The sequence below is a fragment of the Brassica napus genome, chromosome C4 (assembly GCF_020379485.1).
Source record: "Brassica napus cultivar Da-Ae chromosome C4, Da-Ae, whole genome shotgun sequence".
In the NCBI taxonomy this organism is placed as follows: Eukaryota; Viridiplantae; Streptophyta; class Magnoliopsida; order Brassicales; family Brassicaceae; genus Brassica; species Brassica napus.
Genome location: NC_063447.1, coordinates 40,837,582 through 40,863,617, shown reverse-complemented (window position 1 = coordinate 40,863,617; position 26,036 = coordinate 40,837,582). Strand labels below are relative to the sequence as shown.

At 37.9% G+C, this 26,036-nt stretch overlaps 3 protein-coding genes and 1 pseudogene across 4 annotated transcripts; 2 read left to right on the top strand and 2 right to left on the bottom strand.

Moving 5' to 3' along the window:
* Window positions 1-9,293: 9,293 nt before the first annotated feature.
* Window positions 9,294-10,593, top strand: LOC106427995 (IMPACT family member in pol 5'region). 2 transcript variants are annotated; one of them, XM_013868725.3, is made up of 4 exons: window positions 9,294-9,770; window positions 9,861-9,966; window positions 10,075-10,128; window positions 10,252-10,593. In XM_013868725.3, the coding sequence occupies exons 1-4, from the start codon at window positions 9,376-9,378 to the stop codon at window positions 10,432-10,434; spliced, it is 738 nt and encodes a 245-aa protein (XP_013724179.1). In that variant the 5' UTR covers window positions 9,294-9,375; the 3' UTR covers window positions 10,435-10,593. The 2 variants fall into 2 exon arrangements, with proteins under 2 accessions (XP_013724179.1, XP_013724180.1); XM_013868726.3 differs by having other exon boundaries at window positions 9,308-9,770; window positions 10,258-10,593.
* Window positions 10,594-20,370: 9,777 nt separating this feature from the next.
* Window positions 20,371-21,366, bottom strand: LOC106428002 (annotated as a pseudogene).
* Window positions 21,367-21,575: 209 nt separating this feature from the next.
* On the top strand, window positions 21,576-23,667 carry LOC106421013 (uncharacterized protein At4g04775-like). Its single transcript, XM_013861862.3, has 2 exons — window positions 21,576-22,486; window positions 22,602-23,667. The coding sequence occupies exons 1-2, from the start codon at window positions 22,298-22,300 to the stop codon at window positions 22,854-22,856; spliced, it is 444 nt and encodes a 147-aa protein (XP_013717316.2). The 5' UTR covers window positions 21,576-22,297; the 3' UTR covers window positions 22,857-23,667.
* LOC111205738 lies at window positions 23,331-25,346 on the bottom strand. Its single transcript, XM_022701918.1, has 7 exons — window positions 25,285-25,346; window positions 24,670-25,186; window positions 24,602-24,616; window positions 24,360-24,554; window positions 24,140-24,266; window positions 23,762-24,054; window positions 23,331-23,468 (listed from the first exon to the last, which is right to left on the bottom strand). The coding sequence occupies exons 1-7, from the start codon at window positions 25,344-25,346 to the stop codon at window positions 23,331-23,333; spliced, it is 1,347 nt and encodes a 448-aa protein (XP_022557639.1).
* Window positions 25,347-26,036: the final 690 nt, after the last annotated feature.

Here is a 26,036-nt window from a genome sequence, read left to right as displayed (position 1 = left end):
TGGTAATCCATCGGGAGACTCCTGGGTTAGTTGCGTCTCCCGTTCTTCAATCCGACCAGCCACTGTTCGGAAGAGTTTCTCAGATGCAGGATCCACAAAAACTCCGTCGGATGTGGCGTGAGTCATCTTGAATAGGTCAGACAGAGAAGGTAAGACTCCCGTCTTCTCGAACTACAAAAAAAAATTAAATTAAATATTATAAATTATATTAATTGAATATTTTAAAATATATATTTAAAACAAAACTTACAGCTTCTAGACGGACTCCTGCATGAGGTTTTTGTCCGGTTCTGTGAAGCATGGGCAAATGACCATCTTTATCCTTCGTCCTTCGAGAAGCCGAGCACGAATTGGCCTTTCTGATCGAAGAGGGGTGCTCCCAATAGGCGATGAGGCCATCCCACACATCCGTCGTGAGCTCAGTGGGCTTTCCCTCATACCCGTAGATCTCCCACTTGTCCTTCCAATCAGAGACTGTGTTGCAGAGGCGTATCTTTGCCTTTGCAACGAATTCCGCCTTCACCCTCTCGGTGATTCCCAAAGACCAATGCCACTTTTGCTGAAACATAAAAATTTTGAAAAAAATTACAATTAATAATAAATATTAAAATATATATATATATATTTAAAAGTGAAAATTTAATTAAATTTAAAAATCTTACCGCAAAACATTTAAACCACGTGATCTTAACGTGATTTGGTGTCTTGCTCCAGTTCGGGTATGCCCCGTCGTAGTAACCCTTAATCGTCGCCGAAACGCTCCGGCTAACACGGTTGTTAGCCCCAAACCTGAAAAAAAAAAAATTTAACCGTTACAAAATAAAAATTAATTAAATTTTAAAGTAATAAAAATTAATAACTTACCAATAAGTTCCTCGGGGTCTATCGGGGTCTAGAACATCCAAACCCTCCCGTCCAGGCTGGGCAAGCAAATCCTCCACCGTATATCTCGCGAAGGGAGCATATGAAGGCACACGCAAATCCGGATGAACTGCACCTTCTGGGACAGGCTCAGGTGCAGCCGCTGGAGGAGGAGGTGGAGGCATCTGCGGTGGAAGAGGAGGACTCGAAAAAACTCTCTGAGAAGTCTGAGAGTCTGGAACTGCATCGGAAGACGATGGACCGGAAGAAGATGTACCGGAACCATCGCCAAACAACTGGGCATAAGTAGGTGCTGCTAGTTTCCTTCTAGGAGCCATATAAAAAAATTTAAATAAATTTAATCAATTATGACGACATAATTAAAAAATTATTCCGTTACCTAACTAATCACCTAAACTATAGGATTCCGTCATCTAACTAATCACCTAAACTAATTATCTAAATAATCACCTAAACTAATTACCTAACTAATTAATAACCTAAACTAACTTTAAAAAAAAAAAAAAAGGAGGGAAGAGAATGTACCTTAGGGAGAGGAGAGGAGTTTAGGAGGAATGGACGAGGCAGCCTCGTCTCGGCGTCCCAATATATAAAAAATGTTTCGTCGTAAACGCGACGTAACATTACGACGAAGTTACCAGGCCCGCGTTTTTTCATTTACGACGAAGTTACCAGGCCCGCGTTTTTCGATTTACGACGAAATTACGTCGAAACATCGGTTTACGACGAATTTACAAGGCCCACGTTTACGACGAAGTTACCAGGCCCGCGTTTTTCCATTTACGACGAAATTACGTGGAAACATCGGTTTACGACGATTTTACAACGCTTAACCCTAAACACCGAGAATGAAATCCCTAAACCCCAAAGTCACATATCATCTAACATCATATCTCTTCTTCTCTACTACTTTGTGCTCTTTCTCCAACTTAAACTCTAAAACCCTAAAACTCCAAATATTTTTTTAAAATTAACACAAATACATATTATATAAAACAACATTTGTTACACATACATTAGGATGGTAAAAAAACAATATTTCTTTAAACATACGTTACAATAGAGAAATACAACATCAGAGACATATATTACATCACTCTAAATCGTTTTCGTTCTCATCAATATTACATCACTCTAAATCGTTTTCGTTCTCATCACTATCATTACAATCATCATCGTCGCTTCTCTCGAACTCGTCTTCACGTGCTTCATCTGTCGCATCTTCGGGAATATCTTCATATTGAAAGTTTTGCGGGTCGATCAAAAGGATTTCATCAGTTGGTTGTTCTGGTACCTCAACTTCATTGATAGCGTCTTCTTCTTGCAAGGGCGGTTCTTCTCCAGCGACAATGCGTCCACGAGGTGTAATTTTGATAGCAGCTAACCAGTTTATCCCGGAAGTTCGAAGCCGAGGATAAGGAAGGAAGCTTACTTGCTCGGCTTGTGAAGCTAAAATGAAAGGCTCAAATTTGTTGTATCTTCTCCCAAAATTGACATCCACAACACCAAATTTGTTATACCGAATCCCTCGGTTCACAACAGGATCGAACCATTCACATTTGAAGAGGACGCATTTTAGCTTCAATAACCCCGGAAATTCCACTTCAATAATCTCCTGCAAGATCCCGTAAAAGTCCGTTTCACCTTTCACACATATTCCGTAGTTACTCGTTGCCCGATGTCTCCCATACTCGTATGTGTGAAAGGTAAATCCTCGTGTGAAATACATAGGTGATGTGGTGACCTTTGCAACTGGACCTTGAACCAATTCGTGAAACCATACGGGATAATAAGGATCGTCATAATCAACCTGCCAAAAGCAGTTATTCTTAATTAATATTGAAGTATCAAAACACTTACTTAATTAATCAATGTATGAGATATATTACGTACCTGTGATTTTAACCACTTGACAAAGTGCTTATCTTTACGTGTGTCCACATCAGTTGCAGATATTCCTGGTATTGCTTCTTCAACTTGAGATACAAACATGCTGCAAATTAAACAAATAATCAAGTCATACATAATTAACTGCAATTCATATAATTAACATTCACAAAAATATTTACCTTTCAAAGTAACGGGTCACTGCATCCTCGCAGTTGAGCAGAATATAAGTGTGGGCACTATGTTTATCCTCTTCACATGACCACCATACTTCTTTCGTTTTACCACCAAACCGTGCAATTTCGCAGAAAATGTCAGGAACACCATCAATTGGATATGATGTCGGTACTCCACCATCATCATATCTTCTAGGAACTCTTTTCCTCGTACGAACAGTTGGAGCAAAGTAGTATGATGTGAAGTTAGATGTTTCGGCTGTCAAACTTCCCGCAACTATTGAACCTTCCACCTTTGCAAGATTTCTTGCTTTCCCCTTCAAATGTTTCATCTGTCGCTCATACGGATACATCCATCCGTTGTGAACAGGTCCACGAAGCAATGCTTCATACGGTAGGTGGACAACTAGATGCTCCATGACGTCAAAAAATGAAGGAGGAAATATCTTCTCCAGGTTGCACAATATGATCGGAATGTTATGATGAAGTTGTTCGATGACTTCTTCCTTGAACGTACGTGTGCTGAGATCTCTGAAAAAAGCGCTGATGGCTGTATATTGCAAAAGTAATCAAATTAATAACATTTCATAACATATGTATATATATTAACGTTTTATAATTACCTGCAAGTGCTTCATGGACATTTGCTGGAAGGAGCTCGGCAAAAGCAAATGGAAGTAGTCGTTGCATAAACACATGACAATCATGACTCTTCATTCCGGAGAACTTTTGACCTCGTTCAACACATCTTGACAGATTTGAAACATAACCATCAGGAAACTTAACTTCTGATGCAACCCAGTCAAACAAGGTTGTTTTGGCTTCTGATGACAACCGGAAGATGGGAACAGGAACGTTTCCATTGCTCTTGATATGTAACTCACTTCTTGAGCAAATATCAGGTAAGTCCATCCTTGACTTTTTGTTATCTTTTGTCTTCCCAGGGACGTTAAGTAATGTATTCATGATGTTCTCAAAAAAGTTCTTCTCAATATGCATGACATCCAGATTGTGGCGTAAGAGAAGATCCTTCCAATAGGGTAGCTCCCAAAATATACTCTTCTTATGCCAATTGTGAGACACACCATATCCATCAGGCATATTTCCAGGAACATGCCAATTTCCTCCAACTTTAACTGTTTCCTGAGCTCCGTAATAATCAATGTCTGCTTCGATCTGCTGGCCGGTGAGATATGGAGGAGGACCGTCTCTGACAATTTTTTTGTGCCGAAACAATGTCTTATTTCTTCTGTACGGATGGGCAAGTGGAAGAAAGCGACGATGACAGTCAAACCAACAACTCTTCCTACCATTCTTCAGTTGAAAAGCATCCGTCGATCCAAGACAATATGGACAAGATAATCTTCCATGTGTTGTCCAGCCAGACAACATCCCATAAGCAGGGAAATCACTTATCGTCCACAGCAGAACTGCTCGCATCGTAAAATTGTTTTTCAAGGAACAATCGTACGTCCTCACCCCTTCTGACCACAATTGCTTTAGCTCTTCTATCAACGGTTGAAGAAAAACATCAAGAGACCGTTTTGGATGCTTCGGCCCAGGGATTAATATGGTCAAAAATAGAAATTCTTGTTCCATGCACATATCCGGCGGTAAATTGTACGGCGTAAGAATGACTGGCCACAAAGAATATTGTCTACCAGACATTCCAAATGGACTAAATCCATCGGTGCATAACCCAAGATAGACATTCCGAATATTTGTAGCAAAATCTGCGTGTACCTTGTTGAAATGTTTCCACGCTCTTGCGTCTGATGGATGTGCAACCTCACCATCTCTCTGGACATGTTCCGCATGCCACCTCATCGATGCAGCAGTCCTCTCAGATTGATATAATCTTTTCAATCTGTCTGTAATTGGTAGGTACCACATCCTTTGGTACGGTACCCTATTCCTCCCACGGCCTTGCGGTTTGAATCGTGGTTTTTTGCAGAATCGACACTCTTCTAACTTGTCATCTTCTTTCCAGTAGATCATGCAGTTGTCGATGCAAACATCAATCATCTCCGAAGGCAACCCAAGACTATAAACCAATTTCTGAATCTCATAATAAGATTCAGCAGACACGTTGTCTTCTGGCAAATACTCTTTAAACAACTCCGCCCATGCATCCATGCAATTCTCAGGTAAATTATGATCCGTTTTAATATTCATCATCCTAGCTGCTAGAGACAATTTAGAGAGACCTTCTCTACAACCAGTGTAGATTGGTTGATTTGCAGCATCTAGCATTTCATAAAACCTTTTTGCATCCAAATTAGGTTCTTCTACATTTCCAGTTCCATCAGCTATTGTTGTAGTTGTTTCTAAAAATGCATCACTAATCATATCTTGAACCCTATCATGATCTACCATCTGCTCATGATCTTGATGATAATTATATTCATTATGCAAATGATTCGGTTCTTCACTATGATGACCATCCTCAAAATTATTATTACTACTACTAGCTTCATTTCCCCCATAACCCTCTCCATGTTGATACCAAATGTAGTATTGTGGTGTAAATCCTCTGTTTACTAAATGCTTCCATACAGTTTCACTACGTGCAAATTTTGAATTCTTGCATTTCCGACAGGGGCAGAACATCTTACCGCTTTCCTGTGTGATCGGTGTACAGCCCGCCTGGTACATGAATGTCTCTAGCCCGCTCAGAAATGCGTTCGTCACCCTCCCGTCGGAATCTTTGTGCAAATACATCCAACTCCGCAACTCGTAAATACTACCGCCACCGGCCATTTTTTTCTTAGATTTTTTTTGAAATCTTGTTTTTCTGATTTTTTTTTTCGGATTTTTTTTCTCCCGTTTGTGTGTTGTGAGGAAGAGAGTTGTGGGAAATGACATATATATAGAGAAATTTTCGAGTTGGGTAGTTGAAATATAACAACGATTTTACAAGAAATATTTTACATGGATTTTACATTGTTTTAACATATTATTTACAACGACTTTACGACGAAATTAGGTAAGTTAAAGCACATTGAATACACGTTTTCACCTAAATATAACGGTAACATGCTTCGTTGTAATGTCGATGTAATGATTATGACATATTTCTCATTCCACGTACATTCGTCGTAAACTTACATGGAGTTTACGACGAAATCAGTTCGTCGTAAATTTACATGGCGTTTACGACGAAAGTTAGATTCCTCGTAATTTCGTTGTAAAGACCATGTAAATTTACGACGAAATATTTTCGTCGTAAATGTTCGTTGTTATGGGCATGTTTTCTTGTAGTGATAAGGCAAGTAGAATTGACGGCTGTAGAATCGTCTTGTAATATTTCTCATAGTTTGTAAGAGCATAATTAATCATCGACAAAAAAAAAATTAGCTAAGATAAGAGATATGCTCAGTTACAAAAAAAAATAAGGGATCTAGATTTACTAACAAACTATAACAGCATCTGATAAAAATGCAGTTAAAATGATATATTCGTATATTTAGGTAAGTAAAATGTGATTTGCAAATATCTTTTACGTGGTTAGATTGCTATCATTTTAGTAAATGTTGTTGCTTAAAGGTAGGGAAGGTATTAAGAACATTATTCATTTTAGTAAATGTTGTTGATTAAAAATAGGGAAGGTATTATGAAACATGTTAATTTTGGTTGATTACGTAAATTTAATTAAGCTGGTTTAATATATTTTAAAATGATGCTAATAATGAGCAATGATAAATTTTTACCTATTAAACATTAAGTAAGGGTTAATTTATAATTGTACTTCATTTTTAATAAGATTAAGCTGGTTTAATATATTTTAAAATGATGCTGACAATGAGCAATGATAAATTTTTACCTATTAAACATTAAGTAAGGGTTAATTTATAATTGTACTTCATTTTTAATAAGATTAAGCTGGTTTAATATATTTTAAAATGATGCTAATAATGAGCAATGATAAATTTTTACCTAATAAACATTAAGTAAGGGTTAATTTATAACTTCACTTCATTTTTAACAGGATTTTTAATGTAAAACCCCCTCAATTAAATTTATTTCGGATAAAAACCTTTCAATTAAAGATTTAACGTACAAACCTCCCAAATCATCTTTTTAATGATAAAAACGTCATTTGGTCGTTATGTCTAACACGAGCGTTTCATTTATGATAAAAACGTCACAGCTTTTTGTATCTTTTCTTTATCTCTTTTTTTTGTGTCATTTGGTCAAACTATTGTTTTGTAAGGTGTGTTGTTCGTAGAAATGTCGTTAGTTGTTGATCACAACAGCAAAATTGGAACATATGTTTTAATTAAATTATTAGAATACACAAACAGAAAAATTCCAATATAAACAAGGTTCACAGCAAAAGGATTACATAGTTTACTGCAAAAGAAGGTTTATATGACCTTAAGTCAGGACAAAATGAAACAGCAAAACATGGTTTTAATGACCTTAAACTGAGTTGTATGTGTTTCATCTGTTGTCCAATATCCCACACATGTACACGAAATGATAATTTTGAAACACATCAAAACACATAATGAAACCAATGAATCAAAAGAAACCAGAAAAAATTAAAGAAGTAAAACTAAACATGCTTATCTGTTCATCTTTCCAGCGTCTCTTCACTTTTGTTTTTTTTATTTTGAAAAAGCTTCTCAATTTCGAATTCTCTCTCCCAAATCCTAACCTCTCACCCTCTCTCGAACTCAGCTTCTCTCACCCTCTCTCGAACTCAACCACACTCGAATTCTCATAATAACTAATAGAGGTGAGCGTTCGGGTACCCATTCGGGTTCGGTTCGGGTCTATTCGGATTTTGGGTTTTCGGGTTCAAAGATTTCAGCCCATTCGAATATTTCTAAATTTCGGTTCGGATTCGGTTCAGATCTTTGCGGGTTCGGTTCGGGTTCGGATAACCCATTTAAATTATTTTAAAATTTTTAAAATTCATTAAATACTTTAAATTTCTCAAAATCTATAACAAAACAATATATTACATATAAATTTGAATAGCATATGTCAAAGTACCTAAAAGTAACATATAAATTGGTTTGGTTTGAATATTTGGATTAAGAATCAATAGATATTTTAAGTATTGTTTGTGTTTTGAGTATACTTTAGCTATTTTAGACATGTACTTTTGACTATTTGTATATATTTATAAGTATTTTGGACAACCTAAAAGTATCTTATATATTTTGATGTTCTTAATATACATTAAATCTAAAAATAATTCATATATATAGGTATATAAATAAATTTCGGATATAATCGGGTACCCGAAATACTTTGGTTCGGATCGGGTTCGGTTATCTAAATACCAAAATTTTGAACCCATTCGGATATTTAATCAATTTCGGTTCTGGTTCGATACTACTTTTTTGGATCGGGTTCGGTTCGGTTTTTCGGATCCGGTTTTTTTTTCTCAGCCCTGATAACTAAGCTAAACTCAAAACCCTTCTCTATCACAAATTAGGGTTCATAGCTTGCAAAGTCTCGACAAGTTGGGGATTTTTAAAAGGGAAATACCCTAGGATAGCACTAAAAAAATTTATGTCACAAATATAGACTCTAAAGATCAAAATGACCAAAATGTTTCATTAAAGAGATAAATATACACTTATATCCCTAGGGTTAACAAATTCAAACCTTAAGGTTTAAAGTTGAGGGGTGGAGATTTGGGATTGATATTTAAAATTTTACAAAATAAAAAATAAATATTAAAAATTTGAAAATAAAAATTTTAAAAGTAGTTTCAAAAAGTATTTTCGAATTACAAAAAGAAAATTTGAAAAAAAATATAAAAAAAAAATCGAAAAGAAAAAATTATAAAAAAAAAGAATTTAGAAAAATTTTGAATTTGAAAACATATAATCTAAAACTATAAAAAAATAATTTTTTTATTTTTTATTTTTTATTTTTTTATTTTTTTATATATCTAGGGTATTAGAGTCCTTTTACATATTAAATGAAACATTTTGGTCATTTTCCTCTTTACGGTCTATTTTTGTGATCAAAATTTGAAAATGATCTATTTAGGAGAATTACCCTTTTTAAAAGACTTATGGATTTTTTATTTTTTTTATAGAGAGAAAGGATTAACTTCATAATGTTTTAAGTAAACAACGCGTTGTTTATTACCAAATTATGTTGTTTTAGGAACTAATTAAAAACGTCGCGGAAACGTCGCGTTTACGAATGACGGACCGTTAACGGAGCGGTCTATTCATTAAGAAATGTGATTTGGGGGGGGGGGGGGGGGGGGGGGGGGGGGGGGGAGCTGAGGGAGTTTTACCGGAAAGAAACTTAACGAGCGGGTTTTACTTTAAAAAATCCTTTAATTTTTAATAAGATAGATGAGTGAAAAAATCTAGAACATTTCGCATGGGCCTGATACTGGGCCCGATTAATGGAATAGATAAACAAGCAATAGGGACGGAAGAAGTCATGAAATCAGATGTTGGTGCGCTTACCCGTAACTGCTGCAAGCACCGTCGCTGTGTTTATCCGCCGGCGAATCCCCGCCGCTTATCTGCTATCCACGAAGAGCTCGATGACTTCGGATTCCTCTGGTACCGCCTTCACGACCATCAAAGAAATCGTATCCTTAGAGAAAGAGATTAAGAAGAGCAAATTCATCGCAATCGCCGGTCCAATCTCCAGCGAGCAGTCGGCACAACTGTTCCTCTCCCAGGTCCGAGATCCTCGCGCTACGCACAACTGCTGGGCTTATAAGGTTGGTGATCAACATCGATCTAGTGATGATGGTGAGCCATCGGGCACAGCAGGAAAGCCGATGCTCTCTGCAATTTGTTCATCTGGATTAGACAGAGTTATGGTTGTTGTCATTAGGTGGGTTTTTGCCATTTGTTTAATCTTAATAATATCTTGTACTGATTGGATTTTTTCTCATCGCAAATTCGTGTAATGTGTGTGTTTTAGGTATTTTGGGGGCATCAAACTCGGTACTGGAGGTCTTGTTAGAGCATATGGTGGTGTTACCTCTGATTGCTTGAAAACTGCTTCGCCTTGTCTTTTCAAGTCTAAAGTAAAACAAAAGTCTTTTTTGCCATATTGTGTTGTATGATGTTCTTGCTTAATTATGCACTTTTCGTTTCTCCCTGTTTTCTTTTAACAGATTCATTCGTTTATGCAGGTTCAAATGGGAGTCGAGGTTACATTTGATCTTTTAGGTGTTGTTTACAATCAGGTTACTTTCTGATATCCACCTTAATTAATCTTTTGATTTTTCTTATAGATGTTGAGAGATTGTGCGTTGCCAGTGTGCTCATGGATTGATCTCTCTCTATATATACATGTGTGTGTGTCACAGCTGCAGTCATGCCAGGCTGAAGACATCAAGGAAGACTATGATACTGGTAAAGATGGTACCACCATGGTTTCCTTCAAGGTTGATTTTGACCAGGTTGATAAATTAGAGGATGCTATCAAATCAAACTGCAAACGAGACCTTGTCTTTTTCAAAAACCTAGCAATTGGTAGCCAACTCGGTTAAAACATTAGCCACTAATTGTTACAGAATACTGCCAAAAAGTAAAGCTAGTTTTTTTGGGTTTGTTCTTTACAACATAATGAAGAATGCCTCGCCAAGATGATGACTTGTTTCAACTATATGTTACGTTATGTATATTGGTAGCCTACTAGTTTAGTCTAATTTGCGTTGCACAAGTAAATAAGCATAAGGAAATTGAAAAAAAAAACTGAAATGATAAAAAAAAAAGTTGTACTGGTACCAAAGAAACTTGCCGATTAAAGCCACAACATGGAAGACGACGACACCAAACAAGAGCATAAGGAAAAAATAACAGTACTTCTATGTGTAGTACAAACTGAGACAAGGTAAACTGTATGTTACAAAACGGTGGCAAGACAAGAATAATAATTCTTGTAAACAGCTAAAGATCTGTCGCATCTCTACTTTGGAGGTGGTGGAGGGAGTTACGGAATGTTTGGGATGTTCATAAACTATTGCAAACACCGATGGAACCCAAAGACTTAAAGAAACTATTTACGTCAATTTTCTTTTTCATATCCATTCTCTTCACAAAGAGCCTTTTAAATACAAACTAAAAGTACTAGTGGATAGATCCACAATCCTATAAACTAGGAAACATAATTGCATAACTAAATAAATAAAGATATGGAGATCAAGCTCCTACACTTACGGAAACGTGAAACAACAATAAGGAAATTAGGAAACGCCTTCTATCTTCTTAACCAAGTCTGGTTTGATTTGGTTATCTTGATTAAACCATTTGGTTCGCATCAATACTCCTCCATTCAAAATGAACCTTGTCCTCAAGGTTCTTATGAAAGCTTGTTTATCTTTCCACGTTGCTTCAGTTGGTGAAAGTCCTTGCCGATACATCCATGCAAACGCTTGACATGTAGACTTAATTTCTTGTTGTTGCTTCCTCCTCTTTGTTTGCATTGTTTTCTTCCTTTTCTTTTTTGGTGAGATATTCTCTCTCTTCCTCTCGGGTATGTGTCGTCTTTTGCTCCATAAAGTGTGATGTTGGTGACTGATCCGAGTTGATCGAGCTCGTCTGCGTTTTGGTGGTGATGTCTTTGATTGACCGATTGATAGAATCGGGTAAGACGAAACCGTTTGTGACGAACGAGATGCAGTACCATCACCAGCTTTCATCATTCTCACTATCTCCACCATATGATTCACGGTAGCCTCAAGACTTCTGAAACTTTCAGTCATAGAAACCTTCATCTTTTGGAACTCATCGTGCATTTGACGGAGGAGTGTGATCTTTATATCTTCAATGAACTCTTGATTGCATCCCATATCTTATATCACTACAATTTTTTTTTTTTTTGAAAAATAGAAAAACAGAGAGAGATAGAAGTTTTTGATACCACAAGGTGGTCCGGATCAAAAACAAAACATGCTTTGATGCCAATTAAGACCCCTCTTCAAAGCTAAGAGAGTTTTCTCTGATACCAAATGATGGAACCCAAAGACTTAAGAAACTATTTACGTCAATTTTCTTTTTCATATCCATTCTCTTCACAAAGAGCCTTTTAAATACAAACTAAAAGTACTAGTGGATAGATCCACAATCCTATAAACTAGGAAACATAATTGCATAACTAAATAAATAAAGATATGGGGATCAAGCTCCTACGCTTACGGAAACGTGAAACAACAATAAGGAAATTAGGAAACGCCTTCTATCTTCTTAACCAAGTGTGGTTTGATTTGGTTATCTTGATTGAACCATTTGGTTCGCATCAAACACATACAAACATATCTCTTGACATCGAGTTCTCACACTACACACATCGATCTATTTGTTCATTAATCTTTCTTGTTTCATTGTTAATCTTGTAGACCGTTTACATCATCAATATAATCCATTTTTGTTAACTCGATTACATCGTTGTTGTTCTAATGAGTTTGTGCCCTAGTTACTTTTTCCTAATTTACATAATAAACACTCTCAAAATACTTAGTGTTCTCTCTCTCTCTCTCTCTCTCTCTCTCTCTCTCTCTCTCTAATAACTCTTTTTTTCCTATCCGTTGTGTTCCTATGATAGTCCGTTCAGTGATTTATATATAATTTATTTTGATTGAGGATTTATAAAAAAAAATATTATGTAGCCATTTCTATCCACAAACCGAAAATCGGCAAAAATCTACATAATGGTTTTGTTTTGGAATCCACATCTTTACATTCAGAATTAAACAACTTTAAGTTATACAACAAATGATAAGATTGAGTTTAAGAAAAAACATGTGTCCCGCACGTGGAATGCAAAAAAAAAGAAAGAATACATATGAGCTTCCACAAAAAAATGCATATGAGCTTCCATTGCCGGTTTCGTCAACCGTTTCTTTTTTTTTGAATAAAATGTTAAATTTGATTCAAAAGAAAATATCATTTTTTACACTTCTTGCTACATTTTCTATGGCATTTTCAGAAATGGAAAAAAAAACAGAAATAGAAAACAGCTCAAAGTTCACAGAGATGGATCAAATTTGGACAGCTCCAATCCATGTTTGATATGCACCTCCAAAGCCCTGGCATGGTTCCTTTGTAATGACAGAACTCTGTTTCTGACAGCCTTGTTGATGAACTTGATGTTGACTTCCTGCGAGGACAGAGCCTCACCATGCTTTCAAGCATTCCTCTCCCTCCATACTGTGTGAATTGCAGCTTGGAAGGCGTATCGAGCAAGGAAGAGTGACACACGATATACCTCAGACTAGGATAGGAATTCCACAATAGTAGACCAGTCTGTAGAGAAGTGGAGTCCATAAAGGTTCTGAACCAGCTTCCCCCACACTGTAGAAGTGTAAGAACATGAGAAAAAGAGATGGTCGCGAGTTTCCAAATGCCGATTGTAGAGGACACAGCTTCCATCTATGCCAATATTCCAGGCCACCATACGATCCCCAGTTGTTAAATGGTTTCATAATGCGAGCCAAGTACAGAATCGAAATTTAAGTGTTGATTAGTTAAACCAGAGAGATTTGTGCCATGAAACCTTGCTCGTCGTAGAGCGGACGTGGTTCCAAGTGTCCCGAGTAATAAATTTTGACCTGTACACATCGTTCTTACCCTTCCATAGTGTCTCATCCCCAGCATCAGATCTAACTAGTGTTCTAAGGTTCTGCTCTATAGAGATAAGCACTTCATCTATAAGCACTTCAGATCGATGATTTCTTCTTCTTCTCTTCGTCAGAGCAGTAAGAACCGTATCATTCCTGCCAATAACCATATCATTTTGGCCTCTCGGCCCTGTTAAGTCCATTAGGCATCCCATCGGTGACCAATTATCATACCAGAAATACGTAGTGGCACCATTCTTCACCTCGACTTTGCAAAACTGACTCACTATACTTCTGATCTTCAGTATTTTCCGCCACATCCAAGATTCCTTTTTTTCATCCTCTTTAACTGCCCAGATAGATTCATGCTTGAGTAAATTGGTTTGTATCCATTTTACCGACAAAGAAGCTATATTAGAGATCAAACGCCAAAAGAGCTTTAGACAAGTAACCTTGTTGATTTCCGAGAGTGATCTAAGATCAAGACCTCCTTCTTTCTTAGGTTTACATATCTCCTCCCAAGCCAGTTTTTATTTCTGTGGGTTCAAGTCACATCCTGACCAGAGAAAAGATGAAGAAATCTTTTTTATCTCCTGTATGCAAGCTTTCGGAAGGCGATAAGCAGATAACCAAAAGCTTGATAAACTCTAGAGAGCCGAGCCAATAAGATCTAGTCTCCCTGCGAATGAGAGATATCTGTTGGTCCATGTTCCTATTCTCTTCCGTATTGACTCCAGCAGAGTCTGACAGTCGTTTACTCCCAAGCATTTTGTAACTAGAACCAAAACCACCAAGCTCCTTAACAAACCACCGCAAAGGGCCTTTAAACAGACCAATCCAGCCATCCTCACCTATATTTGCTTCTCTTGTTTCAAGCTTAACCAATTTTTAAATCGCCTTCACCATCAAACACGTTAATCCACTAAAGACCCATGACCATCCATGGAGGATTGAAGACATCATTAGTCCTATATGAGAGATCCAAGCATAATATAAATGAGAAAGATCTTTGTGTCTGCAAAAGGCATACAACAATACAAAACTTCAAATCCAAACGGTGTAAGAAAATAACCGGACTTAGCCGGAATATACAACCTAACTATGTCAGATCTATAGTTTACAAACAATAGATTACAAATTGATTTAATAAACGCAAGAGGCAAACCTTAATAAAGACTTGATCATTCAAGGGGTTGAATCATTTGATGTCCTTTGTCTCAAGAAGGCCAAGAATCACATCGCACTTGAAAATGAGATGCTTCACATCATCGAACTCCACCTCTGCATGCGTATTTGGAGTAAATGACCAAGAATGAAAAAAAAAATGAACTTCAGAATTTCACAGAAAGTAAGCAAACAAATAAAGAAAGGCTTGATGGGGAGGTGAGGTTGTTACATGGACAATAAAACAACTATGATCTTGCCAGCAGCTCTTCCTTCACCCACAGCTTTGACTTCAACCATTGACGTTTTTTTGAGCTGTACATGGAAGTAAGATACATCCCATAGTCTTTTCCTCTACCTCATTGATCTTAACAATAACCCGTCTCCCAATGGATTTTGAAGTATACTGTAAATAACATAAGAAACTTAATACATATCACGTTGCGGCATAACTCCAAAATAAATCTCATATCAATCGTTTCCTATTTACGGTAGAGTTTTTTTTTTTGAAATAAACATGTAACATTAAACTGATCATGTTAAGGCATAACTCTAACATAAATCTACCATAAAATGTGAAAGAAATTGGAGTTACGCGAGATTTATAAAAAAGACAATAATGTAAAAAGAGTATCATATAAAATTAAGAGAGATCAAATTGTACACCTTTTCAAATTAAGAGAAATTATCAAGAACTTGAATGTAAAGATGTAACCAGGACTTGTGGTCTGCTGGTGATTAACTTGAGGGAAAAAGCCCAATACGGTGAAGCCACCATGGTTCGAGTTCCGGAAACTGGAGAATTAACATTTCAGCATCCCCAGGGACATGGACCGATACGTGGTAACACATGACTAATCTGGATCATTTCTGTGGGGCCATGATACCTCTGTATAATTCAAAAAAAAAGAATGTAAAGATGAAAGTGACGAAGATGGAGAGAAAAGTTTGTTATGAAAAATATCAATCTTCACATTAATCTGTTTCTGTACAATAAAGTTTCTTATATACAACTGTTAACCTGAGCTAACATAAGCTTTACCAACAACTTAGTGTGCTAACATACACCATGAGTATTTAACACGTGATACACCCCCACAAGCCGTCAGTCCGGTTCCGGAGGAGGAATGTAAAGGCTTTCCATAGACATCTTACCAAGAAGAGAGTGAAATGAACCAGGATGAAGCGGCTTGGTAAGAATATGAGCCAGTTGGTTATCACTAGGAACATGAAGCGCACACAGAGTTCCAAGCTTCAGTTGATCACGAACAATGTGACAATCTATCTCAATATGTTTAGTCCTTTCGTGGAGCCGGATTGGAAGCAATGTAGATAGCTGATTTATTATCACAAAATAGCTTGGATGTAGCTGTGACCTTTGTTCGAAACTCAAGAAGAAGCTGTTGCAACCAAATAAGCTCATGAGTAACATCAGCTATGCTATGATATTCAGACTCCGTACTACTGGGCTAACCACATTCTGCTTCCGATACTTCCAAGCCACCAAAGAGGTGCCCAAATACACACTGAAGCCAGAAACAGAACGTTGTGAGTCGGGACAAGAAGCCCAATTAGCATCAGCAAAAGCATTCAAGCAACAATCTGCATCAGCTGAGTAGAATAATCCAAGACCCAGGTTACCGTTGAGATATCGAAGAATACGATGAGCAGCCAGTAAGTGTACATCAGTCGGAGCCTGCAACAATTGACTCAGATTGTGTACAGCAAACGTAATGTCCGGACGTGTAATAGTCAAGTAAAGAAGACGACCAATGAGCTCATGATAAGGAGTGTCCGAAGGTAGATGAACACCTGATTCTTTACTAAGCTTGACATATGGATCCATTGGAACAGAGCTAGGCTTACAAGCCAGAAGACTAGCATCTTTGAGAAGATTCAATGCGTACTTGCGCGGACAAAGCGAAATGCCCTTTGTGGAACATGCTATCTCCAATCCAAGAAAGAAACGCATCGGACCAAGATCCTTGATCTTTAATTCTTGAGACATAAGCTTCTTAAGAGCAGCAAGATCAGTAGCATTATTACTCGCAATTGCAATGTCATCGACATAGACAAGCAAAGAAATAAAGCCAGTCTTAGTCTTCTTAGTAAACAGAGTTATATCAGACTGTGACTGAGTAAAACCATCTGCCAAAAGTACATTAGTGAAAGTTTCATTCCACTTCCGAGAGGCTTGCTTCAATCCATATATGAAGTTACGAAGCTTGCACATAGCATTAGGAGGCAAAACAACCCCTGGAGCTGGCGTATATCCCTGAGGGAAACTCATACATATCTCCTCATCTAACTCACCGTGTAAGAACGAATTTGATACATCCATCTGAGTGAGTTCCCATCCTTAATAGCTGCAATAGCTAACATCAACTTAACACTATTGAGCTTAGCCACAGGTGAGAATGTCTCCGTGAATTCAACACCCTCTTGCTGAATATAACCCTTGGCCACCAAAAACCCTTTGAAACGCTCAATAGTACCATCAGAATTGTACTTGATGGTAAACACCCATATATAACCCACCATATTCTTCCATGGAGGCAGAGTGACAATATCCCAAGTTCTATTCAGTTCCATAGTGTCTAACTCCACGTTTACAGCCCCTTCAGATGCCATGGCCTCTTTAAAATTGTGTGGCTCTGTCTCTTGAGAATAAGCAAGCTAACACATATAGTATGAAGGAGAGAGACGATGATAGGAAAAACATAAGAAATATGATAAGGAGAAGTATGAATTGGAGAAGGAATTGAAGAATGAGAAGATAAAAGAGAACAATGATACTCAAAAAGATAACATGGATCTTTTGTTTGGCGTTTTGGTCTTCCTATGTTCCGAGAAACTCCAGCATCATCATACACAACAGAATCAATATGCAAAGGAGAAGACGCAAGATCATTATCAGTTGGTACATGTGGAATGAATAAAGGGGGATGTTGCAATTCAGAATCAGAATGATCTAACGCATATGGAACATGCACTGTAAGAATAGTATGAGAAAAGAAATCGGAAATCAAAGAATCATATAGTTTGACGGGAAACACAGTTTCATAAAAAAAAATATTCCTTGAGATTGAAATAGACTGTGTTTCTAAGTCTAAGACTTTATAACCTTTGTTACCGCTAGGATACCCAAGAAAAGCACAAGGGCTAGCACGAGCTGAAAACTTATTCCTATGTGCTAGTAAAGTAGACACATAACAGAGAGAGCCAGAAAAATGAAGCATAGAGTAATCAGGTGGTTTATGAAGCATCATCTCAAAAGGACTCTTATTCCCTAGTAAAGGTGAAGGAATGCGATTGATAAGAAAAACAGCTGTCATTACACAATCAGGCCAGTAGATCAAAGGAATATTGGAATGAAACAACAGAGCACGAGCAACATTGAGAAGGTGTTGATGTTTTCTCTCAACAACTGAATTTTGTTTAGGTGTGTAAGGACAAGAAAAATAAGTTTCATGCCTAAATCCTTAATCAATTGGGCAAATTTCAATTCAGGATCATTGTCACTACAGATAGCTTTAACAACGGCATTATATTGAGTAGAAATATACTTCAAGAACACATGAAACACATCAACAACTTCCTGTTTAGTTTTACGCATTTTAACCCAAGTAACACTCATGCAATCATCGACAATAGTGAGAAAATATTTAAAACCTTCTATTGATTCAGTTGGAAATTGTCCCCATACATCCAAATGAAGAAGATCAAAAGCATGAGCTGACAATTTGTTCTTAAAAAGAAATGACAAAAAAATTTGCTTAGCTAATGGACATTGTGAATCCAAATGAGTAAGAGAACGTGGAATACAAAGAGAATCAAACAAAAGCTGTAACTTGACAGCAGACGGATGTCCAAGGCGTTGATGCCAGAGATTGCCATCTACTGACAAGGATCCACAGAAATACTCCAAAGGCGAAGATACAAGTAATGAAGATCAAGGATGTAAAGATTGCGATGTAAATCACCCTTCCCAATCATCAAGTCCTGAGAACATGCCTGAAGAAAACAATTATCAAGAAAGAAATGAGCTGAACAATCATTATCACACAAAAGAGTACTCACATTAATCAGATTGAAATGAAAAGATGGTATATGTAAAAAAAATTTCAGAATCAGGGAATCAGATAAATAAACTGTACCAGTATACTGAATATGTACTTTTGTTCCATTAGGCAAAGAAACAATTATGTCAGATGTTGAAAAATTTCTCGGAACATACTAAGATCAGAACACACATGGCTAGAAGCCCCACTATCAATGATCCAAGATGAACGGGATAAAGAGGAGGAAAGTGTTGAGAGACGCTGATGGTTAAAGGTGAAAATGTTGTTTTCAAAACGGAGATTGGTGGAAAGAGAGACAGAGTTACCAGAGGATGATTGACTAGCCATGACACCTTTGTCCGAGATTGAAGCCTTACAACATGAAGCTACCGTTTCTGAAGACTGAACATGAGTATGAAGCTGCTGGAAGAGAGACTGCAACTGTCCTCAAGTCAACTGAGGCAACTGGAAATCCAAAGTTGTAGCATCCCCCGAAGAAGAGTGAGAGACAGCACCCCAGAAGTTGTTGAAACCGCATTATTAGTGGCTTTTTGTTGTCCAGTATATTGACCAGAAGATGATCTATTATACTGTTTGTTCTGAAAACTAGATGATCCAGTCGTCTTATATCCCAGAGGAAAGCCAATAATGCGATAACATTTCTGAACCACATGGCCTTGTTTGCCACAGTGTGTACATACATGACGATTAGACTTTGGCTTATAAGCATTGTAGGCAGCAGCATACTCCGGAGACTCCATGAACTGTTACAATTGAGAAGAGTCTGAAGCTTGAAAGACCACACTATCAGACTTGATCACATGGCGAACAAGACGTTGTCTCTCATCCTGAGCAACCATATTGTAAACTTTTTCAGTTGATGGAATATGCTTAAGCATCAGGATGTGACTTTTCGTCTGTTCATATACTTCATTCAGTCTCATGAGGAACTTAGTCACACACTACGTTGCTGCAGTTTCTCCCATAATAAAGCAGCATTATATTCGCACTTGCCACAAGTACAAACAGGAAGTTTGATGTAGTTCTTGTACTCCTCCCACAAAGTAATCAGTTCAGTGTAATACGCACTAACATCTTTATAACCCTGTTGTATAAAAATAAGTCTCTGCTCAATCTCATATACTCTAGGTGCATCATCTTTCTTAAACCTAGACATCAGATTGTTCCATATACTCTCAGCCGTAGACATATACAGTAAGCTCTGGCTTATTTGATTCGATACATAATTCATTAACCAAGTCGCAACAAGATCATTACACCTAGAGAAAGATCATGAGTTGCGATCAGTAGAGCCATACAAACAAAACGTCTCCAAGAATGGAACTCAGCTCCCGAAGAAAGACGATATGTAACCAGTTGTAATCCAGCATGATCATTGTTGTGTAGATAATACAGATTATCGTAATGGTCCAAGAGCGGAGACACCGGCGAACGATTGGTAATAGATTGCCGATCAGCGACAGGTTGATTCGAGCGAGGATCCATCGATTGTGAAACAGAAAATGAAATTCATAGCATTCGCAGTAAGAATCCAGAAGAAAATAATGATTGTGCCGAGGAAATCAAAGAGTGTTTAAATTTTACAAAACTTATAAATTATTGAAGTCTATGATGATTTATATGTTTTGTAGCTTTTTTATACCTTGATGGCCTCAAGGATTTTGCTGAACTCGAGCTTGTCCTCGTTCTGGACAGTGGTCAAACACAAGCAAGCAGCAGTCTTCTGGTGAACGACCTGGATGTAGATGCGAGAAATGAATATCAATCAAAGGTGTACGAGTGAATTAAAGGATAAAACAATAATAATGAAATGTAAATGCAAATTGTATTTACCGTTCCAAGACGAGATTTGCCTTTGACAATGCAGTAAGGCACTTCCATCTTTCTGCAAAGTGCAGAAACCAGACGACAAGCTCGATGGGGTCAACATCGTGAGCAATGACGACAATCTGTGCCTTGTTCTGCTCGCTGAGGTAAGTCATGTGGTTGAGACCATACTTGACGACAATGGGCTTCTTGGATTCAGAAGGCTTTCCCTCAGCCTCGGCTTGAGCCTTTTTCAAAAGACGATCCTTCTTTGCAGCCTTGTCCTCTGGCCTATACTTCATAAGAACCTTGAATAGCTGGGTTGCTGCAAATTATTAAGAATACAATATCAAGTCATACACAACTAAACTGTTCGTTTGAGAAGATAGGCTTCTGGCATTGAAGAAGAAGACTTACCAATGTTCTTGTCAAGAGTCTTGGTGACAACCCCATTCACCCATCCTACCAAACACTCCATCATACGGATGCAAGACCTTTGGAGCATCTCTAAACGATGTCTGCTTCACAGCCTGGTTCTCAAAAGATTAAAAAATTGTGAATTAATCAAAAATAAAATACAAGAAACTCCAAGATAAACAAACTCATATATGATACAGACTTTGAGAAGCTACCTCTGAGGGTTTTCCAATGGAGTACCCGTTCAGATACAGACTCAATACGAAGGAAAATTCATAGTCTGCAAATAAAGCAAAGGAACCCAAACTTAACATACCCCGAGTTCAGCTAAAACCATGACTTTATCAAAGCGGTTGAGATGCTAACCTGGAGACACATGAAGCAAAGATGACTGTAAAAATCCAGAGGCATCACCAGCACTGCTTTCAACAATAGCCTGAACCAAAACACAATTGGGAATCTACATTACAAGACGACATGGTACAATTTTCATTCTTTCTCGAACCATTGTTCACAGTGATGTAAAAAATACAATTCCACAAAATTAGATTTTCACGATGATCTCAACTCCCAAACCAGAATAGGCTACATTACCTTTGATTTCTCAGATAGATCAATTGATTTCGGATTCAGCTGTCCTGGAGAGTCAGGAGTAACCGATTCAGTAGAAACCTTAGGGCCGGAACTTTCTACCAGTCTTCGATATCTTAAACGTGACACCCATCGGTTCTCACCAGAGATCAAAAGCTCGAGACGTCTGAGTACTGAAACAGAAAACGAATTGAGACTAAACAGACATCATGTCCGTTGAAGATTTCGACAAAATCGACGAAGGGATTTCGACAAAACGAAGAAGGGACCAGAAATGAAGAAAGAGAAGGGAAATTTTTTCCCCTTTCGTGTAAAAGGAACAAGCCAATACGCATGCGCCACGTATGGGGTGCTTACCAATTCTACATCTTCGCAACGGTTCTGTGTAATTATAGGGAAGACGACCTATTTCCCCACGAGAAATATCGCATAGCACCAAATGTCTCCCAAAACTATGCCTCGTTCTATGTATCCCCGAGATTAAAGTTCAAAATCTATTTCCCCACCAATATTGGTTTTCTCACGGTTTCTGTAAACCTAATATAGAACCCGGGTTGTCTTATAATAAACCAAACAAAACTAAACCAAAACGAAATAAAACCCAACCAAACGAACTTAACCCGACCCGACATTGCTTACCCAACTTAAATACACTCGAGAAAACAGATTCCCCAAATCGATTTCAATCAAGAACCCTAAAATTGTTTCTCTAGATTGAAGCTGCAGAGAAGAAAATGTCAGGGGCTTCGTCGAATACCTCAGGAGCATCGACCGGAGGAAACGCTTATCGTCGTCGGGGTGGAGTGGTCATGGGAATTCCGAAGAAGTGTTGGTGTGGTGATGAAACTGTTCCTCTCATGTCCAAATCTAACAAAAATCCGTACCGAAGGTACTACCGTTGTGCTACCGCTGCAAGAAAGAAGGTGAGCTGTTATTTGTTATTTGTTTTGAAATCAATTTTTATAAGCTATGGTGTTGTCTGAAATCGATTCTTATAAGGTGTATTGTTTTTTGTTATATGGTGAAAAAATGTGGTAGCTTGAGAATGATAATCACATCTTCAAGTGGATTGATGAGGCACTGATAAATGAGGTTGAAACTCTTGAATTCAAAACCGCAAGACTCGAGCAAGAGTTGAGAGAGATACAAACGAAGGTGGAGAAGGAGCTATATGATAAGGTAGAAGCGTTGTTAGCTGAAGGCAAAGGCAACATGAAGAGAATGATGATAGTAGGTATTGTTGGATGTGTGGCTGTGCTAGGAATCATGGAGTTATGCATAAGAAAATGGTGAATGTGATGAGAAGAAAATGATCGAGGTTGTTGGTTTTTAGTGCTAAGTAATATGTTCAAGTAATTAGATTATTGCTTTTGGTCGATCTTGTATGAACAAAATGGTTGAACTTGTTGTGTACTTGTTGTGTTTCATTGGTATCCAATGTTATCCTAACCTTTTATGATTGTTGTGTTTTGTTGTTATATTCATTGAAAAGAGACAAAGATAACATAAACAAACACAAGTTGGCCACTTTAAAATGTTAAATAACATTAGTTTGAACAAAAGAAAGTGTTAAGCAAACACAATTTGACCACCATCCAAGCCGACAAAAGAGTTTAAGAACACATGCTTGACAAGTTCAAACCATAAAAGACAAGACACAAGACACCACAAAAGTTAAGTCACATGACAACACAAAAGCCGAGACATAAAAACACACACCAGCCGAGTCAGAAAACACTACCAAAACACCATCTCAACTCGAGACCATCAACACATATCTTCATACCCATGAATGATATGAGCACCAGCTGGAGAAGCAACCTGAGAAGAACCTTGAGAAGCAGCTGGAGAAGCAACCTGAGAAGAACCTTGAGAAGTAACTTGAGTAGGAGCACCTTGAGAAGTCTGCGAATTAAAGAAGCTTATTAGTGAATCCATCTTTGAGAAGCAACTTGAGTAGGAGTAAAACAAATCTTATTTTTCGTATGGAACCTCGAATTGTGATCAGGTTGGCCACATATTCCACAATGCATAATCCGTTTTTTATGTTTCGGTTGCTTCTTGGTTGGAGACTCGTTCACACCTTTCTTTCTTTTTTTGTCGGCCTTAGTGACCTTCTTCCTCCCCGGTTGGTCTGGCTCAGGTGGAATATGAATGTCTAGAGCCCCTGTTGCTGGCCAAAACTAAGCACCTCTAACCGGCACAAGGCCTTCTACATAGTTTCTTCTCCACATCGCTGTTCTGAACCACTGACAAACGAAATCCTCAGGCTTAAGCTTCTTATGAAGAATGACTCCATATGCATGCTCACAGGGAATACCACATATCTCAAATTTCTTGCACGAGCAGGTGAAATTATCCAAGCTGACCCGGTAAGTGCATGAACTTAACTTACCTTCATACATTCCGTTGGTGCTTCTTGTAACTTTGCAAAGCGAAGCATCCTTCTTCTCTTCCTTAAGAAAGTCTGTCACATAAGGTGTACAAGTCCCTGAAAATACAAACAAAACATCATCACAAAGTCTGTTAAATAGCCGATTTTTTCACTAGAAAACACAAACATAATAACTTCATACCTTTGTGAGAATGAGAGATAGCAGATCGCTTTGCAATGCGAGCCATGGCAAGTCTTCTTATACTCTCTAGCATAGGCACAAATGGCATATCTCTCGCCTTCGTAATAGTGTTGTTGAAAGACTCCGTCTAGTTATTTTCAACATCTTCACAATACGGCCCCAACCTGTAGAATGCTCTGCACCATGACTTTGGATTTGTCTTCTGAACATCATCGTATACACCAACATCGTAATTAAAAATTCTATCAAGATTTTGCTGATACTCTGCTTCGTTGTAACTCCAAGCTAACCTCCATATGTAAGGCTTCATGTCGCTTTTACTCCCATGCTTTTTCTTCAGATTTCCATAGATATGTCTCACGCACATCCTATGCTCTATTTTAGGAAGCTCCTGTTGGACAGCACTAATCAGTCCCTGCATCAAATCAAAACCGAGAATCCGTCATGTTAACTGAAACAAACCTGAGAATCATATACCTGAGAATCAAACATGTTAACTAAAATAAAATCCTAGAATCAAGCATATTTACCTTTTGACGATCAGAGATTAGAATAAATCCCTCGCCATCATCGAGTCCTAAGTCCTTCTTTACCATTCTCACAAACCATAACCAATTATCGGTATTTTCCACTTGAACTACTCCCCATGCCACTGGGTATATGGCATTATCTGCGTCTCTTCCTAATGCAACCAGCACTTGACCTTTGATCTTGTGTTTAACAAAACATCCATCCAGACCAATCAAGGGTCTACAAGTCTCCTTCCATGTTCTTCTTATGTTGTCAAAGCAAACATAAAACCTATTGAACTCATCTTGTCCCTTCTTATTTCTCAAAGTGTCAATCACCACAGTCGAGTCTTTGTTTGATCCAATCAACTCAGCGGCGTAATCTCGAAGACGAGCAAACTGATGATCATACTCATACTCAATCCACTTCATCGCCTTATTTCTAGCAGCTTGGCACTGAGGCTTCGAAACCGTGATCCCCCATTTCTCTTGAACCACTCCTTCAATCTTCATAGGCAAATAATACTCTGGTTCTTCCCTGATTTTGTCAACAAACAATCTAGCAATATGTGGCACTTTCAGCATTGAACACTCTCCATTAGGCACACAAGAATGGTTCTCAACAAATACTCTAACTTTCCACACATTATCACTCGGAAGAACTGATGCATAGATTTTCCATCCACAACCGTCTCCATCATTAGAACCAACACACTTGAACCCTATTTTTCTTTATCATATCTGTATTGCTGGATATTTCGGCCTGTCTTTAGTCAAGAACAGAGTCTTTGAAAGCAACACCATTTAAGAATGTTTGGTTCTTGTACAAACTCCCATCACCGCGTCTGATGTGAGTAACCTCTGTGGGCTTCTTCTTCAAGCCTTTCTCTTCTTCGTCATCACTCTCAGGAATCTGGTCATGTCGAACGGAAGGCTCGTCAACGAACTCTCCGACCAGTTGCTCGATTTCAACCTGATCTCTTTCTTCTGCTTCTTCGTCGAAGGTTTCACCACCTCTAGCATCTACATCAACGACTGAAGCCATCGAACTCTGTCTCTTCTTCAATCTCTGTTCTCGACCTTCAATTTCCTTATTCTCTTCTCAATTGCGATTTGGAGAATTAGGGTTTCTGATTTCAATCGTTAAGTTAAATCTTTCGGGTATATGGATCTCGGGTTAAAGGGTTAACTGGTTCTGGGTTTCCAAGTATTGGTTTAGAAGAGGTAATCGGGTCTTAATCGGGTCATCAATTGGTCTACTGTGGGTTTTATGAAGCTTTTGGTTTTAATTCAATACAGTAAACCGACTAATTGAATTTTATGGGGTTAGCGATTTCGATCTTTCATATCATGTAGGTTTAAGTGTTCATTGTTACTTTGGTGGGGAA

What these genes read in the sequence shown, in the direction of transcription:
- LOC106421013 (XM_013861862.3), top strand. Translation starts at nt 22,298, where the DNA reads ATGTCAGGGGCTTCGTCGAATACCTCAGGAGCATCGACCGGAGGAAAC. An exon ending in CTACCGCTGCAAGAAAGAAG is followed by an intron (nt 22,487 to 22,601) that starts GTGAGCTGTTAT and finishes AAAATGTGGTAG; the next exon opens with CTTGAGAATGATAATCACAT.
- LOC111205738 (XM_022701918.1), bottom strand. Translation starts at nt 25,346, where the DNA reads ATGGAGACGGTTGTGGATGGAAAATCTATGCATCAGTTCTTCCGAGTG. An exon ending in TTTTTAATTACGATGTTGGT is followed by an intron (nt 24,267 to 24,359) that starts GTATACGATGAT and finishes GAAAATAACTAG; the next exon opens with ACGGAGTCTTTCAACAACAC. An exon ending in ATGTAGAAGGCCTTGTGCCG is followed by an intron (nt 23,469 to 23,761) that starts GTTAGAGGTGCT and finishes TTTAATTCGCAG; the next exon opens with ACTTCTCAAGGTGCTCCTAC.
- LOC106427995 (XM_013868725.3), top strand. Translation starts at nt 9,376, where the DNA reads ATGTTGGTGCGCTTACCCGTAACTGCTGCAAGCACCGTCGCTGTGTTT. An exon ending in CTTGTCTTTTCAAGTCTAAA is followed by an intron (nt 9,967 to 10,074) that starts GTAAAACAAAAG and finishes TCGTTTATGCAG; the next exon opens with GTTCAAATGGGAGTCGAGGT. An exon ending in TAGGTGTTGTTTACAATCAG is followed by an intron (nt 10,129 to 10,251) that starts GTTACTTTCTGA and finishes TGTGTGTCACAG; the next exon opens with CTGCAGTCATGCCAGGCTGA.